This window comes from Brachyhypopomus gauderio, chromosome 5 (genome assembly GCF_052324685.1).
Source record: "Brachyhypopomus gauderio isolate BG-103 chromosome 5, BGAUD_0.2, whole genome shotgun sequence".
Classification (NCBI taxonomy): Eukaryota; Metazoa; Chordata; class Actinopteri; order Gymnotiformes; family Hypopomidae; genus Brachyhypopomus; species Brachyhypopomus gauderio.
Genome location: NC_135215.1, coordinates 1,225,406 through 1,248,257, shown reverse-complemented (window position 1 = coordinate 1,248,257; position 22,852 = coordinate 1,225,406). Strand labels below are relative to the sequence as shown.

Sequence of the window (22,852 nt, the reverse complement as noted above, 5' to 3'; positions counted from 1 at the left end):
AGCTGTCATACCTCATACAGTAGAGTTATCATCTGAGAGGGAGAAAAACAGAGTGCCAAACACACACACACACACACAGAGAGAGAGAGAGAGAGAGACAGAGAGAGAGAGAGAGAGAGAGAGAGAGAGAGAGAGACAGAGAGAGAGTTCTAGACAGTGAAGTGTAGCTGTTGTGCTCCCTTATTTGTAGATCCACATGGCATTGTGTTTCTCCCTCATAAACACATCATTATGCACACAATGCTGGTCTATAACAAGCTGAAATACAAAACTCATGGTGTCTGCAGTTGAACCTGAGGCACCTGAGGAACTCCCTTAGAAAAAGATCCAGATGGACCTCTCTCCTTTACACTCACCCTCCTCTCTCCTTTACACTCACCCTCCTCTCTCCTTTACACTCACCCTCCTCTCTCCTTTACACTCACCCACCTCTCTCCTTTACACTCACCCTCCTCTCTCCTTTACACTCACCCTCCTCTCTCCTTTACACTCACCCACCTCTCTCCTTTACACTCACCCTCCTCTCTCCTTTACACTCACCCTCCTCTCTCCTTTACACTCACCCACCTCTCTCCTTTACACTCACCCTCCTCTCTCCTTTACACTCACCCATCTCTCTCCTTTACACTCACCCACCTCTCCCCTTTACACTCACCCACCTCTCCCCTTTACACTCACCCACCTCTCCCCTTTACACTCACCCTCCTCTCTCCTTTACACTCACCCTCCTCTCTCCTTTACACTCACCCACCTCTCTCCTTTACACTCACCCTCCTCTCTCCTTTACACTCACCCATCTCTCTCCTTTACACTCACCCACCTTTCTCCTTTACACTCACCCACCTCTTCTCTCCTTTACACTCACCCACCTCTCACTTTTACACTCACCCACCTCTCTCCTTTACACTCACCATCCTCTCCCCTTTACACTTACCCACCTCTCTCCTTTACACTCACCCTCCTCTCCTTTACACTCACCCTCCTCTCCTTTACACTCACCCACCTCTCTCCTTTACACTCACCCTCCTCTCCTTTACACTCACCCTCATCTCCTTTACACTCACCCACCTCTCCCCTTTACACTCACCCTCCTCTCTCCTTTACACTCACCCTCCTCTCCTTTACACTCACCCACCTCTCTCCTTTACACTCACCCATCTCTCCTTGTGGGTGTGTGTGCACGTGTGTGAGTGGGTGTGTATGATTTTGTGTATGTGTATAAAACTAGCCCATGCATTACTTCAGCCTGTGTGATCTCTAAAAGAATCTGGCACGGGAGCAGCCAAGACATACTGGAGCAACGTTTACTCACACTATAACATCTTACCATCTGGAGGATAAACACACACACCCACCAGATGCACATGGACAGATAAGGCACACTCTGCACTCCTTTAATTTCCCTGACCAGTTCCTGACCACTTTTACACATTCAAACCCACATACCAACACACACACACACACACACACACACACAAATTAAACCCAGCGACGCCTCGGTAATTTATACCCGCAAGTGTATTAGGCAGAGGAAGCGCTTGGTTAGTGCCTGATCTTTCTGTGGTGTGCTCCAGTAAACGGAAGGCACCAGGTCCATGTGCCCTCTCCCCTGGCACGGGACGGGAGAGCTGGGGACAGCCGGAGGCTCCGGCGAGCATCGTTTAACCATTTAAGCTGTGGCCCAGAGCCATGGCCACTGTGCTTTCATCACAGCTGACTTTGTCCGGGATGACCAGGAGGATGAGGCAGATGACAGACAGAGAGAGAGAGAGAGAGAGAGAGAGAGAGAGAGAGAGAGAGATCCAGAATATTTAAAGGGAGAAAGCTATAAGATATTTAAACTCAAAGACAGCTACAAACTGGATATAGAGGAACAGCTACTTGGAAGAGTGAGCCAGTTATAGGATAAGGAGAGCTACACAACAGAGTGAAAGAACACTTAAAACACAGCGAGACTAGAATATTTGTCGAGCACATTCCATAGATAATCCATAGATAATGTCTTAATACATGCAAAGATAAAGGCATAAAAGACATTGTAATATCAATAAATAAATGATTAGGACATAAGATGTGATAAATGAAGACCTTAATCACCAAATGTAAGAGAAGGGGAGGGTCGTGTTTGACCTGAGAATTTAATTAAAGGTGTGAAAAACAGATGGTTTTTTTAAACCCTAGATTTAAAAACAACTCATCTCAGATCTTCTGGGAATTCGGCCCAGCTGTGAGCTACAAAGAAGCTGAGGGTTGTTTCGTGGAGGTTGGTGTTAACACCGAGCCCCTCGCCATCTGAGAAGCCTCGGGGTTTTGCATTCTTCAAACATATTGGAAATGTATTCTGGCCATATGCCATTTAGTGATCCACTTTACAGGAGCCTTTCCTGTGACTAACTGGAAGCCAGTGTAAGGAGACGAGATTTGTGGGAGTGTCTTTGGTCCTCTTGATTAACATTCTCAGAGTTGGATTTTAAATGAGCTGCAGCTGGTCTTTTTAGGGAAGACCACTGAAGAGACCATCGCTGTAGTTTACACTGCAAGGATGAGTTTGTCTAGGTCTTGTTTGGATATAAAACCTCTTAGGCAGCAGACGTTATTTCTTTGTGTGGCTTCTGAAGATGAGGCTTGCGTATAACTCCAGAAAAAAATATCCAACTTGAACATTGAGCTCTGCAAACAAAGTAAACTAGGTGGATTTTCAACTTGGCAGTGAGTCGGTGATGCCAGTGACCATCCAAAGGGAAGAGACAGCGATGGTGCAGTTCTACGGGTCTTTTCTTCCCGTGAACATGGAGGTCTTTCAGCGTGTGGAGAAAGATTACGTCTGCTGTGGAGGCTAAATATCTGAATACACCGATCGCCCGGGAAACAGTGACAAAGTGGAGGATTGATGCAAAACACTCGCAGTACAGCTGCGAACTAGCCCAAATATGAGCTTAAGATGCTGATGAGTGGATTGAAAATGACTTCATGAATGAATCTCTGGGAATGATGCTGTCAGAAACGCTACACCACTGGGCATGGACAGTTTCATACAAAATGTAGAGATGGTGGCGTGTGGATCAAGCTGTGTGTGTGTGTGTGTGTGTATGTGTGTGTGTGTGTGTGCGTGCGTGCGTGTGTGTGTGATCCAGCTCAGCGTTATAGTTCATCATAGCTCACTGCAATAACATTTAGGAAAGAAGTGTTTCTCATTAACAACAACCTCCTTAAGAGTTCCTCACTAAACAGAACTAAACTGAGACAGTAAGTAAATATTTCTGTGCTGTGTGGTCCAGATAAGGATAGAGGAAGACAGGACAGTTATAGAACAGAGAGAGACAGTGAGAACGAGTGTTCCTGCAGCAGAACCGGCCGGGCAGGGAACGCAAGGTGACGGTAACACCGGGGTCATAGGCTGCCTCCCTAGGAACACGCATCCTGTCACACTGATAAATAGAATCATATCGCTCCAGATAGCAGCGTTTGCCAAACGCTGTAAGTGTAAATGCAAATGTAGTTACAGGACAGAGAAGCCGCAGCAACAAACTCGGAAGAGAAGAAACAGGGACACCCAGCAACCGATGGGACACATACAAACGGGCAGAGTTGTATAATCCAGGTTCAGAAAGTAAAAGTCCTCACCAGGATTTTGCTCAGGCTTCCTGGATTGTGTTGATTCCACTAATTTTACCTGGATTGCACTAATTAGAAAATCCAGCAAGCTTGAGCAAAATCCTGGTGAGGACTTTTACTTTCTGAACGTGGATTATACAACTCTGCAAACGGGTGTGTGTGGGAGAGGCAAACGAATCGTCCCCGTCAAGGATAGGGCGAAGGGGCTTTGACATCTCCACGCAGGCTTCCGCGTGTGTTAGATGGATTGGCATAAGTAGCGTCAGCTGTGTGATTCCCTGAACACGCTACAGCAGCGGGAGCTCAATGACGAACGCCAGGCAGGATCAGGGCGAAGACGTTCAGCGGCGCCCGTGGGAGACCCGCCGAAGGCAAGCAGGGGTTCAAGCGACCTGGAAACATTTGTTTCGTTTACGTAAAATGAGCCAATGACAAGGGGGGCAAGACCCAAAAAAGAGGAAACACACATGACGGTAGTTTGAACACCTGACTCTCGTTAACAGATTAACGTGAAGAAAAAAAGAAAACATAGCAACCGAAAGTGAGGAATAAAAAGTCGTAGGAGTTGAGAGAGGGACTGAGAGGGAGAGGAAGAGAGAGAGAGAGAGAGATAGGAAGAAAGAGAGAGAGAGAGAGAGAGAGACAGAGAGAGAGAACGAGAGACAGAGAGGGAGAAATAGAGACAGATAGAGCGAGAGAGAGGGGGAGGGAGAGAGAGAGGAAGAGAGAGACAGAGACAGAGAGAGAATGAGAGAGAGAGGGAGAAATAGTGATAGAGAGACAGATAGAGCGAGAGAGGGGAGAGAGAGCGAGAGAGGGAGAAATAGTGATAGAGACAGTTAGAGCAAGAGAGAGAGAGAGAGGGAGAAATAGTGATAGAGACAGTTAGAGCAAGAGAGAGAGAGAGAGAGTCCAGGCTGGTGTGTGTCGTGTCCCTCCTCGTGCCACAATGTCAGAGCTCCCAGTGGGACCTCCGTCAGTTCGCCTCAGTGGGCCAGTAACTGTTGCCCTGGCAACCAGCAACCAATCAAATCTGCTGCTTTCCTGAATGACATTTGTTCTTTTTAATTCTCCAGAAGATAGGTGACACAATGGAGGGTAACAAGCTAGCCGCTTCAGGCTCGCCCCATTCCTCCATGTGGACATGGGACGGGGACACAACAGCTTAGAAGGAAGTCCGGAGGACGCTGTGTCCACGTTAGCTACGCTGTCACCTGACCCGCTTCTGCCCTGACTTTAACGAGCGTGCCAAGCCTGTCACTCTGATTGGTCTACCAGCAGCGAGGATGGTTCATAGCTGGCTACTTATGACAGTGTTACCTTGGAGACACACAGAGCCCCTCATGGCCCCCAGGGACCTCACCTGGACAGGCAGGATGAGGGATAAATTGGAGTGCAGACAGGAATTGTTCTCCCATTAAACTACTGAAGGGGTTTGGGGTATGTTTTGTCATATTGAGGATTGGTTGCCAGTAGTAAGACTGAAGGACATTAGACAAGGGAAGAAAAGAGAAAAAAAAGAGAGAAGAGAGAAGGCTTGAAAGGCAAAACAGACAGATCAAACGACAGGTTTGCAAGGGGGCGATAGAAGATCCCTGTCTGATATTTGTGGGGAGGCAGTGAGGGGGTGTTGGTCTGCTCTTGGGTCTTGGGTGCGATCCGAGACACTCCCTCTCTCTCATTCCGGCTCTGACCTGAATAACATCTCCGCAGAGACTACGGCAGCTGAACTAGATTCGGGCCGCACCCGCAACCTGGCCAACACCATGCAGCCTTTCACCACCCAACACAGGACGGGCAGACCCCACCCACAGACGCACCGCTGTAATGCCGGGGACGCCCCGAGACGGAGGACAGGGGGACAGCGATAAGACGCTGGCGTAACAACATAAATAAATAAACGGCGTCGCCGGAAAACGTCAAGTCTGGCATATAAGTAACGCAAATAATGGCAGTCTTTGGAATGTGGAGCAAGAAGTATTTAGGTCAGCAGACAGAGTCCGGCAAAAGGTCAGCAGGCAGAGTTCGGACAGACATGCACGCATGGATGCAAAAACACACACGCTCTCACACACACTCATGCAGACATTGATGCGGATACACAGAAGGGGAAGCATGCACACACATGCACATATGCACATACACACGCACACAGGCGCGCACACACACACACACACACACACACACACACACACACACACACACACACACACAGGCAGAATCAGCAGCGTAGAAGTTCTCAGTGCCGTGAATGGACCTGCCCTAATTTTTCCTGACAAGAGAACGTGAGCCGAGCTGAGATGACTCTCGCACGCCCACATTCCGGCCGGCGAGAGAGCCGAGCCGTTCCGCGAGCAGGAATCCCATTGGCGACTGTGGCCTCTGTGAAACGGTAAGGAGCAGAGATTCACGTGTGTTGGTCAGCTGCGTGAGAGGCAGAGACTCACGTGTGTTGGTCAGCTGCGTGAGAGGCAGAGGCTCACATGTGTTGGTCAGCTGCGTGAGGCAGAGACTCACGTGTGTTGGTCAGCTGCGTGAGAGGCAGAGACTCACGTGTGTTGGTCAGCTGCGTGAGGCAGAGACTCACGTGTGTTGGTGAGCTGCGTGAGGCAGAGACTCACGTGTGTTGGTCAGCTGCGTGAGGCAGAGACTCACGTGTGTTGGTCAGCTGCGTGAGAGGCAGAGACTCACATGTGTTGGTCAGCTGCGTGAGAAGCAGAGACTCACGTGTGTTGGTGAGCTGCGTGAGAGGCAGAGACTCACATATGTTGGTCAGCTGCGTGAGAGGCAGAGACTCACGTGTGTTGGTCAGCTACATGAGAGACAGGCTCACGTGTGTTGGTCAGCTGCGTGAGAGGCAGAGACTCACATGTGTTGGTCAGCTGCATGAGAGACAGAGACTCACATGTGTTGGTCAGCTGCGTGAGAGGCAGAGACTCACGTGTGTTGGTCAGCTGCGTGAGAGGCAGAGACTCACGTGTGTTGGTCAGCTGCATGAGAGGCAGAGACTCATGTGTGTTGGTCAGCGGTGTGAGAGGCAGAGACTCACATGTGTTGGTCAGCTGCGTGAGAGGCAGAGACTCACGTGTGTTGGTCAGCTGCGTGAGAGGCAGAGACTCATGTGTGTTGGTCAGCTGCATGAGAGGCAGAGACTCATGTGTGTTGGTCAGCGGTGTGAGGCAGAGACTCACATGTGTTGGTCAGCTGCGTGAGAGACAGAGACTCACGTGTGTTGGTCAGCTGCGTGAGAGACAGAGACTCATGTGTGTTGGTCAGCGGTGTGAGGCAGAGACTCACATGTGTTGGTCAGCTGCATGAGAGACAGAGACTCACATGTGTTGGTCAGCTGCGTGAGAGGCAGAGACTCACGTGTGTTGGTCAGCTGCGTGAGAGGCAGAGACTCACGTGTGTTGGTCAGCTGCATGAGAGGCAGAGACTCATGTGTGTTGGTCAGCGGTGTGAGAGGCAGAGACTCACATGTGTTGGTCAGCTGCGTGAGAGGCAGAGACTCACGTGTGTTGGTCAGCTGCATGAGAGGCAGAGACTCATGTGTGTTGGTCAGCGGTGTGAGGCAGAGACTCACATGTGTTGGTCAGCTGCGTGAGAGACAGAGACTCACGTGTGTTGGTGGGCTGCGTGAGGCAGAGGCTCACGTGTGTTGGTCAGCTGCGTGAGAGGCAGAGACTCACGTGTGTTGGTCAGCGGCGTGAGAGACAGAGACTCACGTGTGTTGGTCAGCTGCGTGAGAGGCAGAGACACACAGGTGTTGGTCAGCTGCGTGAGAGACAGAGACTCACATGTGTTGGTCAGCTGCGTGAGAGGCAGAGACTCACGTGTGTTGGTCAGCTGCGTGAGAGGCAGAGACTCACGTGTGTTGGTCAGCTGCATGAGAGGCAGAGACTCATGTGTGTTGGTCAGCGGTGTGAGAGGCAGAGACTCACGTGTTGGTCAGCTGTGTGAGAGACAGAGACTCACATGTGTTGGTGGGCTGCGTGAGGCAGAGGCTCATGTGTGTTGGTCAGCTGCATGAGAGGCAGAGACTCACGTGTGTTGGTCAGCGGCGTGAGAGACAGAGACTCACGTGTGTTGGTCAGCTGCATGAGAGACAGGCTCACGTGTGTTGGTCAGCTGCGTGAAAGGCAGAGACTCACGTGTTGGTCAGCTGCGTGAGAGACAGAGACTCACGTGTGTTGGTGGGCTGCGTAAGGCAGAGGCTCACGTGTGTTGGTGGGCTGCGTAAGGCAGAGGCTCACGTGTGTTGGTCAGCTGCGTGAGAGGCAGAGACTCACGTGTGTTGGTCAGCTGCGTGAGAGACAGAGACTCACGTGTGTTGGTGGGCTGCGTGAGGCAGAGGCTCACATGTGTTGGTCAGCGGCGTGAGAGACAGAGACTCACGTGTGTTGGTCAGCGGCATGAGAGACAGAGACTCACGTGTGTTGGTCAGCTGCGTGAGAGGCAGAGACTCACATGTGTTGGTCAGCTGCGTGAGAGGCAGAGACTCACGTGTGTTGGTCAGCTGCATGAGAGACAGGCTCACGTGTGTTGGTCAGCTGCGTGAGAGGCAGAGACTCACGTGTGTTGGTCAGCTGCGTGAGAGGCAGAGACTTGTGTGTTGGTCAGCGGTGTGAGAGGCAGAGACTCACATGTGTTGGTCAGCTGCGTGAGAGACAGAGACTCACGTGTGTTGGTGGGCTGCGTGAGGCAGAGGCTCACGTGTGTTGGTCAGCTGCGTGAGAGGCAGAGACTCACGTGTGTTGGTCAGCGGCATGAGAGACAGAGACTCATGTGTGTTGGTCAGCTGCGTGAGAGGCAGAGACTCACGTGTGTTGGTCAGCGGCGAGAGACAGAGACTCACGTGTGTTGGTCAGCTGCGTGAGAGGCAGAGACTCACGTGTGTTGGTCAGCGGCGTGCCAGATGCTCTGTTAATGAGCTTACACACGCACCGGGGAAACGTGCCTGGCTGTGCATGTACTGGCCAGCCCGCTGTTTTCCGGTTCCAAGATTTTGTGAGCCCACCAGTGATTGCCGTGGAGTGAAGGTATGAGTTTGAGTATCAAAATGTGAAGTTCCCATAATTTGCACTCTTTCCATTTCATAGCTGCAAACCATTTTTATCATACTGTGTAGTCCTAGTAAATATACAGGCAGATAGAAGATTAGCATACATATGCCTGGATAATATCAATCAATCAAAATTAATTTATCTATTGCTTTTTACAACAGTTGTCACAAAGCAGCTTTACAAGTGTCCGAGTCCAAGCCCCCCAGCCAAGGGGCGACAGTAGCAAGGAGAAACTCCCCGAGAGCAGGAACCAAGACTCAGGGGGAACCCATCCTCCTCTGGCTGACACCGGTCACCATAACAAGTAGAGAGATACATAAACAAAGAAAAGATGGAAATGATAAATAAATCTCATCTTTGTGTGTATTTATATACATGAGTTCTCTATGTAATTCCTATTCAGTCCTAAACTTCTTGATAGTTGGTAATAATAGTCCAGGTCTGCGGAGATACAGCCATAGCAGGGGAGAATTCGGGGTGGTGAGAGGGGCCAGGGCAGTGGGCTGATGCTTCATCCACAGCTGGTTAGGCAGGAGGTGGTTGGCACAGGGTGGATCTCAGGAAAGGCTCGTCTCATCTCGTCTCAGAATTTCCCCTACTGATTCTCTCTCTGAAAGACCACTTGCTTGTTTTTAACTAAACCAGAAAACAACAGGCAAAAGAAAAGCTAACCTCATTTTCTTCAAGGTCTAATTTTTAAACATACAATGCTATAAAGAATCTTGGTACAGCGGCGTAGTGAGATTTCTTTACCACCTCGACACCACAGAACCCGCTGTGGCAGTGTTTTTATTTTATTTCGGATTTTAAAATGAACCAGAAATGGATTAGGATTAAAAGCCAGACCGCGTTAACACCTCTATGCTACGTTGTACTGGGAAGCTTTCCAATCGCATTTAACTCGTAAGAGCAACGTGAAATCCAACGTGAAATCCAAGAAAACGCACAACACCCGCTGGAGGTAAAAAACACCACAAGGAGGGGCAGCATTAGCCGCGTGAAATTAAAGTGAAAACAGAAAAAAATGCGAAATGAAAGCAGAGTGCTGTCAGCGCTGCTCTTTACTCCACGCCGGCTGACTGACACACCCACCGCATTCAAAATTCATGAGACGATGAAACATCTTAAATGGATTTCCATCTAAACCTCCCATCGCCACCCGTGGCTGTCAGCTGTTTCGAGTTGGAAAACTGACCGAGTTGGAAAAAAGGCGGTTTTATGCTTGGCTGTTTGATCTTTATTGCCTTAAAACCTTTGAGCCACAACTCAGACTTCCACACGCAAGCCACGTGGAGGACATTGAACAAAATTGACCGTGACCTCGGCCCGACCTTTCTTGGCAGTTATTTATAGGCCTAAATCACCTTTATTTTGAAGGTAGCACCATTCCTGCTAATGAGAAATGCGTGAGCCAGGCAGTATTTCAGGGGGAATAATCGATCAGTACATTTACTCGCACCGTGCTGTTTGATTAATGCAGCTCACGGGGTGATTTGTCATGCAGTAACATCATTTCACATTCACTATCAAAGGAATGAAACAGGTTTGTACAGTCACTATGGAGGATCTTAACATAGCATGAAAAATTATGAGAATTACGCAGCGCACAGAGCTAAATTGGCTCTTGGTGAGCCTGCATATACACAGACACACACACACACACACACACACACAACAAAAGCAACCAAACGTAGTCCACACACACACTGCTTGATCCACACACCACCACCTCTACTGTTTGTATGAAACTGTCCGTGCCCAGTGGTGTAGCGTTTCTGACAGTGCCATTCCCAGAGGAAGGGGGCAGAGCGCAGGCGGGAGATTCCCGGGCTATCGGAGCGCCGCAAGCAAGCCAGCTGGAATACCGAAGAGCTCGGCTATGTGACCCGACTGGAGACAGCTTCATCAGCACGCTCCGGCCCTCTCCAGCCCTCTTGGACTCCACCGAGGAGAACAGATCGGGTTATACTGATGTCTGATTACCGCCGTGGTCCACCGTCCATGAGGTCAGGGAACTGGCAGCATGGCTTGATGGAGGTGGTCCATAGAGTGGAAATGCTGTTTAATGACTATAGGTGCACTCACGCACATACACAGACGCACACGCGTGTGCACACCGGAAAAGTGGGCGGTAATACACCTCATTTTGGACGGAGCCGGTTGCCTCTTACGATACCTGTATAAGCCAAAAGCGACAGACACACTTCCCTCCCTTCGACTTCCTGTTGATGATCGGAATCAACGTGGTCCGAACTCACACCCGCCACATATCTGGAAAAAGCCATCATCATCACGGATAATGCCGTCATCATCATCACGGAAAAAGCCATCGTCATCATGGAGAAGAACTCAACCTTCCACAGCACACACCTTCACTTGGGCCTGAATAGATCATCTAAACCTCATGTCTACGTATTCAGGCTTTGACCACCAGATTGTTTACTGTGTGTTTGTTTGAAAGAAATGGAGAAACTGGCGTTCACTATATCCTATTTATAGAGATATCAGACTTCTACCCGCTTCTGAATGGCACGTTACCAGCTAAAAACAACAGGAACGGTAAAGCAGATGGTGTGAAAAGAGGAGTGGGTACTAATTTGAGGAGGGCCCTGGATCTGGGTGGGAGAGTATAGGCAGAAACCAGTACTAGTACTAGTACTACTAACCATGGTGGGCTCTCAATAGTGTAGGCCATAGCCAAGGCAGCACTACGGTCATTACGGTGCGTTCACGGCTTTGGAGATTCAACTGCTGCATGAACCTCATTAGTTAATGGAACAAGTGTGTTGTGAGATTCTTTAACCTTCAGGGTTAAAGGCGAGTTATTAAGAAACAATTAGTGCTCACGGACATTGTGCTACATGCTACCTGCTACATTACAGCAAACATGGCAATATGAATCGGTTACACAGGAGATTCACCGCACACTTTTATAGTGACGTTTCACAGAATTTTTAGAACCACGAACTACATTTGTTGAGAAGAACGACACCATAGTTCTTGGTATAGTTTTAAACTGTCCAGATGCAAATACTCTGTGTGTGTGTGTGCGTGTGTGTGTGCGTGTGTGTGTGTGTGCACATGCGGTCGTGCGCGTGTGTGTGCGCGTGTGCCTGGGTGCAGATATATTGCGTAAACATGTGTACAGACATATTTCAACATTTTCACTATTTTGCAACGTTTTTGACTGTGTTCTACCGCCATAAGGATAATTACACATGGGTCTGTTGGGTAGGTGCAGGCTGGCTGTACTTGTCAGGATCTCGCAGCAGTACTGAGAGTGTTGCATAGTGTCATGCCTTTGGCAGCCCAGTCCCGACACCGGTCCCTGAAATATGACACACTTCCATTAAACGACAACCACACTTGCATTACAAAGAGTCTGAGAGAAAGACCAAACAAGCCACCAATTTAATACCAACATTTTGTCCTCGGATGAATAGTCAAATCTGATCTAGCGAGATCCCTTCCTGCGATAGGAGGAGCTGAAGACTGATCTGGCATTAACAAAGGAATACATTATCCACCCCCCCCCAAAATGAGCAGGTGTCAGTCCGTCAATGATAAAAAAACTGACTTCGGCCTGTTTGTGCTGGCGAACTGTGGTGGCGATGGTGTTTATTTTTCCACCCACGTGAAAGCGCAGTGGTGTAGTTTTATTATTGTGCCGCCGGGCCCTGCTGGACCGTCAGGGCCTGAGCAAAGTGCCCCAAACCCGATTAGCGCCTCACCCTCCATCCCAGCTGCCGGTGCTGGGCCCAGCCCGCCGGTACAGTGCAGCCCGCCGGTACAGTGCTGTCTGGCCTCTTGGCTCCTTCAAAGAGACAAGTGTACATTGATTATGTGCTGTCAATCACTGGCTAACAGCAACCTGCTCTCTCAGCAGCTGGTTGTGAGGGGGGCACTTTTGTCTTCCCCACCGAACCATTGAGCGGGGGCTCTGTGGGCGGCTTGTCACTGTTCAATACACTCAGACACACTTGTCCTTTTTTCTCAACAATACCCATTATGTGATGTTTATGGGTCTAAAGGCCAAGCCAGAGGCTTTCTCTCATCATGGCTATGATCGTGTGGCGGAAAATATCACTGCGGGGCCGTCACTATGTTCCTCTAGTCATCTGAACTGTACTGTATCACTTCGGTTGAACCGCTTGTGATCTGAGAGGTGACTCAGGAAGTCAGGACGTTTTATCTAACCTCCGAGAATGTTCTAATTGGTCATACATGTAACCAAGGTACGTTCAAAGAGCTGCAGTGGCCAGATAGTGAGTCTCAGCAGAGGTTGTGGTTTACGTTTACGTCATTTAGCAGACGCTCTTTTCCAGAGCGACTCGCAGCTCTGTGGTCTTCTTTGTGTTCCTGCCTGCTCTTCTCCTCTTGGACGCAACACGTCTTATTTATATGAGCTAAGCAGGGCAGTAATGTGGAATTCCGGAGCACAGTATATTTCCCATAATGCCCGGGGAGTAAAAGCCCAGAAAAGGTTCACAACCCCAGTGAGTCACATTTCAACTCAATTTTACTGCTCGCAAATCTGCCGGATGCTCGAGCCAGTGCCAATCAGATGATGTGTTCGTGTGGGGGATTTCCTTTCAGTTTAAAGAAAACAAATACAAATACATGCTTTAAAAACATTTAAAAAGCACACAAAGTGCCCTCTTTGTAATTGCCCTTCTGTTTCTTATTATATTTATTTGTTTGTGCATAGTTTAGTCACAGAATCATGACAATGTGACATTTTCTCCTTGTCTCCTGTTTCTCTAAAATACATGCATACACACACACACACACACACACACACACACACACTATACTTGCCCTTGTGCTGCGTCAGAGATGTAAAGAGGCACTCTAATCTGCTAGTCTTCACACGACTTGTCAAACTCCTGGCGCTTGCACCATTTCACCAGTCTAACCATCACCACCACTTCTGATTCAACATCTGAATTTTCCAAAACCATCATTTTTCCACCATCATTGTACAAAACCCAGGCACCGATGCTCATGCAAATCAATGCTTACTGAAGGGTTATTTTTGAACATCTAAATAGACCTAAGCTGCTACAAATTGTAAACTACCCTATTCTAAATGCCAAAAGATCATAAGGGATAGGCAGAATGATTGCTCTGTTGTGTCTAGCATTTAATGTGGGACAGTTGCTGGTCAGGTCAAGTGATGCTGTCTTGCTTAATTACTGGCTGTGCTTATGCAGTATGCAATCTGTCCACAAACCAAGTCCACAAACCCAAAAAAGACCACCAGCTTTTCTGTTTTCATAACAGTGGGAGAAAAAGGTGTGATTGATGCTCAGGTGTACACAATGACACGTCACGTACACAATGACATGCAAGTCATCTCAACCTGTCTTCAGTCAATATCTCACCTTTCCTACCAACACATGTTTGTATTGCTAATAATAATCTGACCGGTCTTGTAGCCTCCTAAGAAAGCAGGGTATTTAGTTTTGTTTATCCAGAGCAACATTATTACAGGCATTCAGGCCAATTCCTTCTAATGTCCAACTCAAACAAGCAGGGGGGGGATTTCCAACTTGGCACAGTTCTGAGCACAGTGTGCCCATCTAGAAACCAAACACTGCGTCATTTTCAGACACCACACTAAAACAGTTGGAAATGTAACTCGCTCTCCCTGTGAGACATATATATTGAAACACCTGCGTGCTCCCGAACACCATGTTGACTACCAGCTTAAAAAAGTGTCACCAGCCATCAGCCAACGTGAGTCAGTTTTGCTCGGACTGACGAGTGGATATTTCCAGTGTAATTCGCAGACGGCAGGCGAGAGGGCTCTGGAGGGCTCTGGCCATTACGGGATTCCCAGGAGACTGTGCGCGTGGCTGGGGCTGTTTTAGAGGCAGTGTGGAGCCTGAGCACTAAGACATCTGAGTGAGAGCTGATTCAGATGTAGATGAGCGTGGCTGAGATCAGAAAGCAGGAGCTGATCTTCACGGCGGATGATGTATTCAAAACATGCAGGTGGGATTAGTGTAGTTTAGCTCAGATTATTTTGTTTTGCTAGTGTTAATTTAAACAGTCCCTGACTCATTTCTCACTGGGGCCCTTGAGGCACTTGAGGAGGTGAGGTTGTGGAGATTTAAGCTTAAATTTCAAGGGTATGCGAAACACAAGGAAGAAAACATGAGAAACATCAACACGAGAAAACATGAGAAATATGCATAGAATGATAGGTAACACAACAGTAAATTGCTCATGATTTATAATGTAATCACACTTTATGAAAAGAATTTTATATATATATATAATAATTTACATATATAAATTGTTTCTATGAATTTTCAGTTCATATTCAATGTCAACTGACTCACATTTTACTTCTATAATCGTGTGTTTACTTAGTGTTCAAAGTAAAAATGAAAGGTAAACACACAAATCTCTTCTCAGCTCTGATGCCAACACACAAATCAGACCAGCTTCAAACACTGCACAAGGGAGACGCCAGCATTTGTGTTCAATTGACTCCACTTCCAGTGAACTGCCACAGTCCCATCTGTCCTGGACATGATGGACAGTGCTGGACAGCCTGAGCTAATAAGGGCAGACAGCTCCACCCAGTCAGTGCAGTACGGCCGGAGTGGCGCTCACACACTTCAAACTTCTTCAAAACACAGGGACATCCTCTCTGAACTGGGACCTCCCCACTGAACTAGAATCCTTCACACACACACACACACACACACACACACACACACACACACACACACACACACACACACACACCTTTTCCTGAGTGAGTGAAAGCAATGAATTTTTGAGGCTCACACTAGCTGCAAGTCTGTAATACTTCATACGAATCTTTAACACTCGGCTCTTTCTGTCTTTTTGTTTTTTTCAAATGCCTCATAAGGCAACTGTAGGTAATTTAGTCATGATTTTGAAAAACACTTTACGCTAATTCCTGGCTGTTAACTGAACGCCTACTTGCAAAACAAGGTCCCAACAGATGCTTCCTTCGATAAAACAGTTCTCAGATTGTGCTGAAATAACAACCAAAATCGCAAGGTCTTAGTTATGACACAGCTGGGATACAGTGTCAGCAAAGAACCGCAGTTAAGAATAATGACAAAACTGAACTCTGAACTCAGGGAAGTTATGACATTGTTATTATGGCTCATATACGAGCCATAAGGGTGTTACTGCATGCTCCGTGTAAACACTGACAGCAACTCGGCTGAGCTAATGGAACTCAGCCTGCTATGACTGTGATGACTACAGAATTGATCAAGGGCTACAGACTGCCTCGCTAATCAATCCCAAGTCCAAAGAATGCCTTTAACTTAGCCAGACACCAGAGCCTCGGTAACTGCAGCTTTAGAAAAAGTTTCAATCACAAAAGGAAAGAAAAAAAGCTGACTATTTCTGGAGCTGTATGGATTGGTTCCACCCTGAAGCGGGACAGTGGTGGTAAATTGATTTGTAAAGATTTCTCAATACAATAAAAAGAGTTTACTATTATGTGCACTTTACATGCAGTGCAAACTGGGAATAAGGGTATTTTTATCTGTTTGAAATTTATCAAAAATTCTACCCCTAACTAATAATATCTATAATGTTTGATCCCACTTATAGTTTTAATGACTCGGGCTTAGAAGAGCTAACAGCACAGAGGTGAAGGCTAACACAGCAAAATAAACAAGCCATATTTGAACCAGTGGTGCTGCAGGCAACGTCTGGACTTATTTTGGACATTTCACTGTTGTGTGGTGTGGTATAGCCCCCAGTAATTGCAATTCTGATAAGTACATGGACAAAGAATTGCTCATGCTGAAAATGGAACTACTCTAAAACCCAGGAGCGCATGGGTCCTAAAATAACCTTAGCTATTACATTTTGGGGGGGGGACTTTGTCTATCAACACAAACCCACCCCAAAATGTAATGTGAAAACCACGATCGGTGCTGTCTTGAATCCAGAATGAATCCAGTGTGTGGCTTTTCTCACATACAGTTGGGCATCTTACACATCTCACACATTTCTGACATGTTTCGAAGGAAGAAAGAAAACAGCTGAATTGCTCTCTCTCTCTCTCTCTCTCTCTCTCTCTCTCTCTTCTCTCTCTCTCCTTCTTCCAGGTTATTTTCCTTTGCGCTTCTCTTTTTTTCCGTCTTCTCCATCCAGATCGCGTTTAATGATAACCATGGTGACAAAGTGCCCCTTGCTTACAGTAAAGGCACGCGCCCGGCGGTAACCATGGCGCCCCTGTCCTTCTGCCCCGTGTGTTCAGTCTTCCAGAAGCTCGCCAAAGCCCCCTCCAGGGGTCTGGGAGCACACAACGCACACAACGCACCCTACACAGACCTGCACGATGACTGCAAGCATTATCCTCCACGCCCACTAGGACATGGACACGTTAGAAGTGTCAGTGAGCACTACCACGCACGGTTAAGCATGGCTCAAACTCAGGCCTTCTCACAGACGCTGTCTGTCTTCAGTGGTTATTCACCCATCTTTATTAAATGTAAAAAGAAAAAGTTTTCCAGATGGTTATGAAATTGTGGAGAGGAACCATCAGCTGAACTGATCAAAGTCTGACTCAAAGTCGTGCCTTTTGTGGGGGGGGATGCTGAAAACCCACAGTGAATCACCAACAGTATCACACCACCCAGCCCACTTTGCAATGTAAAAACAAGCTTGAATAAGCCACAGTTGAAAAATGGTCTTCAGGAATCCTGATAGCTACAAATTAACAGCTAATAAACCGAAACGAAAATCAGATAATCTGACTTTCACCTCTGGCAGTGACGCAGACATGGTTTCATGTATCAGGTGGATCTAAAATGACACAGTGGACGTGTAGTTACTGTAAACAGGACCAAGCTGTCCATAACAATACTGTCTCTGACATGTTTACCAGAGATAGTCTCACATAGGTCCAGAGATAAACACTTCAAAACAAACAAATACAGGTACACAAAACAAACTCCTCAACTTCGTTCACTTCCTAACTTATCACCCAACTTCTCGACACCTGGACCAGATTCCCGAACCGTGGTGGTGAAACTATTTCCGTTCGGCTCTTGTAACTTTGAGAGGCACGCCGTGATATTCTCGCCCCACCTGCAACACCCAAACTCGGCTCATTTTCGCACCACATTCACACACTTCTAAAAAAACGAGGTTACAAGCCATGTTAATAACTCACCTGCACGAAACTGTAATTTCAACTTTCGTGGCGGGGATAGTGGCGTTGAGCGGGTCGAAGTCTCCTATCGTCGCCATGTTCGTGAAGCTGTTGTTCATCGTGAAGGGAAAAAATGTATTTCTGTCCAGCCCCTTTCAGTAATGGGAAGGTGGAGTAACTACAACCGCCTCTGCGAGTGAGTGCATGTGTGGTGGGAGAGGAGCTGCTGGAGGCTTGTGGTGGAGAGGGGGGTGTCGCTCCACAACACAGCCCCGTTTATGGGGAGCGTGTGCCGGAGGGAGGAGAGACGCCACACCGGGCACATCACCGACTATTACACCGTGGAAGACTCCAGCGCTCCGGTGTAACGATGCCCAACAAGATTAACACTGTCCGTGCCGACCCACACACTCAATATAAACATCTATAAACCCACAAAATCAACTACAAACGACAATTTTCAAAAATAATGTATTATTATCTTCTGGAAATTGAATTGCTTAATACACATTTAAGGAGGTGGTGGAGGTTTTAGGGAGGTGAACTATTAACTGTTTAGCCTGATTTGTTTTGTACCTGAATACTGGTGTCATGCAGGCTAAACTATTACTGAAACAGAAATTATGTGTTTCTAAAGAGACAATATCAGAAAACCTGACATTCGTGGTCTTTTACACTTTACCACTGAGGTATTCCGCGATAAAGAAACGATGTTAGTTTGTATAGAGAAGGTGGGCAGTGCTGGTGCTACTGAACTCCATTATTCATGAAGCCAAAATGTGGAGACACAGACACTGAACGCTTCATTTGACCAAACCTGTTTTTCCTCTTGGGGGAACCAACCCTGTTATTGTTTATTCTTATTGCCTCTTGAGGAGGTTACACCTGTAAAACAACAAAGATTACCTATTTATATATAACGCTATAAAGTCTCTATATATTCTATAATGACTTACTTTTAAAATAATTTTTAAAACAACAAATATTCACCTCTGTGCAAGGTTTATTTATTTATTTATTTATTTTATTATTATTATTATTATTATTATTATTATTATTATTATTATTTTGGTCTCTCAGACTGTTTTGACAGTTCTGAAATGCTCGACCAAACACAGTAGGTGGCGGCATGTACAAGAATATTATTATTTCAGTTCTGAAGACAGAAAAGACTTTTCCCATTGATACATTAAAGTTAATTATATAGGTGGATTATATCCAAAACGTTAGCATTCTAACTGACTAAACATTTGATGAGAAAAAGGAAGTGTTAATAAATATAGCTATTACAATATTAATAAATTGGTAGATGAATATTATAGAAATGGCATTAGTAAGAATTATTCATTAGTCATGTTATTGCCTGCATATAGTAATACTTCTAGTAGCTATTTTTCTAGCATATATTAAATGCATAGTTTTGTTTATTTAAAGGAACACAAATATAGGCTAATTCAAAGTAGTGTTGGGAGGAGACAAAGTAGCCTACAGTATAATTCATTGAACAAGACCGAAGTCAAATTTATGTGGTAAAAGTGAAACACCAAAACCCCAAAGTGCATAAAATGTTATTTTGTTTAATCCGACATTAATTGTGAATATTGTGCGAAGTGGGTTGACGGCTTTAACGTTAGGCTGCTACACACTTTAACGCTGTTTCCTCGGGGAAGTGGTAAACAGCGCGTCCATTACTCACTGCAAGTATTTTGGGGGAATGTAAAGTGTTAATGGTCTAGTATAGCCCACATCACTGCATCATTACTTTGCAATTGTTTCTTTTTTATTTTGTATTTGGAGGTCTTAGCAGCTCCACATACAATAGTCCGCGGAGCAAAGATCAACGTTTACTGGACCACAGGCTTTTACGGAGTGTTTCTGGATCCCGCCCAGACAGCATCCTGGGAGTTTAGGAGAGTATCACGAGTTGCATATGAAGAAAGGTTTTTAGTGGACTGTAGGCTTTTACAAAAGTACTTTTTGTACTGCCAAACTTCTTTATGTAACGATTGGTGTAGCTCTCAAAGCAGTAGGATGTCGGAAAACAATGTATGGCTGACATGGATTCATTCCTAAAATAGTTAATTGTTGAATAAATTAAATAAAGTGTGATTTAGAAGATTTTTTTTACTAGCATTAGCATCACTAGTTCCATATATAAAATGCTTGCGTTTATTTTCTGGTCTTTTGCGATATCAATTCCTATATAGCCTACTATTAATAAATTACAAAAACAAACTTTTAAGTGTGATTGTTGTATCTCATTTGCTATAATGCCACACGTGGCTCCGCCCCCATCTGTCAGTCTTGTTTTGGTGGTCTATTTAGTGATGTCATGTGCTTTTATTACGTCAGCCCGCCCCACCTTGCTGTTTGTATCTCCGCCCTTTGTCATTGTGTTCACCTGTGTCTAGTGTAGTACCTTGTTTAGTTGTGTATTTAAATGTTGTTTTGTTTTGTTTTGATTCACAGTATCTGTTCTAGTGTCTATCATGTTTATGGTGTTTGCTTTAGTCCATCATGTCTACATATTGCTTACTGTTCTGTGTCTGACTGACCTCCTGATATCTCCCTGGACTGTGACAACAACTCTGATTATGAATTTGATCCAAATAAATCTCACTCTCCTCTGCACTTAATGTCTGCCTCCTTCAAGTCTATCATTAAATAAGATAACTATTAACAGCCATTAGTTTATTGCCAGCAGTGGATGCCCTATGTTAGAATGCTGTACTGAAAGTATTTAAATGTAATTGTTTTAAATCACTTAAGGCTACTTCACGTTCACGGTATAGTTCAAAACATTACATGGCTGCGTAGTGGTGGGCAGGATCTTCCAGGTACGTTGTCAGGACCAGGATCTGTTGTCACTCAAGCCTCACAGGGGACTTGCACTTCACACTCCACTCTAGGGGGCCAGATTCCACTATAAGGGGCCAGAGTCCACTCTAGGGGGCCACACTCCATTATAGCAGGCCAGACTGCACTCTAGGGGGCCAGATTCCACTCTAGGGGGCCAGACTCCACTATAGGGGGCCAGACTGCACTATAGGGGGTCACACTCCACTCTAGGGGGGCACACTCCACTATAGCGGCCCAGACTGCACTCTAGGGGGCCACACTCCATTATAGCGGGCCAGACTCCACTCTAGGGGGCCACACTCCACTATAGGGGGCCAGACTGCACTCTAGGGGGCCAGATTCCACTATAGGGGGCCAGACTCCACTCTAGGGGGCCACACTCCACTATAGCAGGCAGACTCCACTCTAGGGGGCCAGACTCCACTATAGGGGGCCAGACTCCACTCTAGGGGGCCACACTCCACTATAGCAGGCAGACTCCACTCTAGGGGGCCAGACTCCACTATAGGGGGGCAGACTCCACTCAAGGGGGGCAGGTCTGTTTTCCTTATGAGGATTGCACATTCTATCATATTAAGAATAACACCAAAGATATCCACCACCATGGATACAGGCTATTTGAGCCACTGGTCTATGTGAGGAGATATAATAGTATACAGACCCATGTATCAGGTTGTTAAATACCATCTATCCACAAGCAATGTGCTTGCCAACCAAACCTGGACATCCAGAAATACAACCAATTATCAGTTAGTCTTTCTTGCTTGGGCTGCTCACTGCTGGTTTGGTCACCCTGCAGCAGAGGGTTGAATATCTTCAGGATGAGCTCAAGCCCCGTTTCCCCTCCAAGTTCATCCAGGTCCCATATTCATGTGTTTCCTCCATTTCCTGTGCCCTCTCAAGAATCTGATTAAAACATTTTGGCTGTCAAAGTCATACCCGTTTCCTGAGCATTGTCAGCCAGAGGGCCTGAAGGAGCTTCTCGAGCAGTCGCTCGTGTGCTGGAGCAACTCTACGTGAGTCTACACGAGTCTCCATGAGTTTCTCCAGCATGTCCATTTATGCTGGCAGTGCACCTGAAGTCTCACCAGCTCGACAATATCTGAGATAGAGCAGCTCCTTCTGGAAGCCAAATCATTGCTGTAGACCCTCAGAAATGGACTTAGGGTGAGTGGAGAGGAAGATATCAGAAGAGAGATGGTACAGAGAACGGATGGAGCAGAGGGGAAGCTTTTCTCCTGTCAATTTAATCCAGCTCATCTTTCACCTGCCTGCATTTGATGTACGCTCTGCCACATACATTGGGAGGGCCGAGACTGTAGTGAGGTCTTCCTACTGGAGGTAAGGTAGGTGTGGGAAACACTGGCGAAATTATAAAAACAGTTTGTAGAAAAACAGGCATGTAGGACACATACACACACACACACACACACACACACACACACACACACACTGCACTGTAAGCTGTTCTGATCAAAGTGAGCAAAGTTCTAGCAATCTCACTGTTAATGAGAGTCTGACTAACAAATCAAAGCTCGTTTCTCTCCCTGGTGAGACATTCTGATTGATTTAAAAGCTGTGCTTGATTAAGCAATCCACTCTGCACCTGAGAGACAGAGAATGACAGATAAATAGTCAGGGACACCGAGACACAGAGAAACAAGGTAAGCTTCATCATAGGTCCCCTGTAGAGCTGAAAAGGTCCCATAATTCATAATCACATCTAAACATCTGCTATTAAGAACAGGAAAAAGTCATTTTATGGTATTGATTAAAAATCCAATGAAACTCAATCACAAACCTGTCTCGTGTGTAGTTGTGTCCTTACAGGACACAAAGCGTAGAAGTAACCTAAGTTAAGCTGCGGCTTTTGGGAGGTTTAGTGTTTTCACATATCAGCACAACTAAGTGGCATCGTTGTGGTGAAGGTGCACCAACTGTTGAAGTTTTTGCTAAGAACTTCGCGCAGATATGCAGCAGATACTGAATTTCAGCATATATCTGATAGAAACAGGCAAATACGCTATTGCGTTTCTCATATTGCTACATTGCCCCCTATAGGTCGTGTGCTGCAGTGCAGTATCCACTTACTACTTATGAATAGTGCATACTGGGAAAGTAAGAGAAATAAATGTGAGGAAATTGCAAAATCATT

General features: G+C 46.5%; 1 protein-coding gene across 1 annotated transcript in view; it reads right to left on the bottom strand.

Moving 5' to 3' along the window:
* LOC143514028 (copine-8) overlaps nt 1–18,165 on the bottom strand; it is an 80,855-nt gene extending 62,690 nt beyond the window's left edge. Inside the window, 1 exon segment of the mRNA XM_077004764.1 lies at nt 17,860–18,165. Within this exon segment, the coding sequence (XP_076860879.1) occupies nt 17,860–17,957 (98 nt within the window). The 5' untranslated portion in view covers nt 17,958–18,165.
* Nucleotides 18,166–22,852: the final 4,687 nt, after the last annotated feature.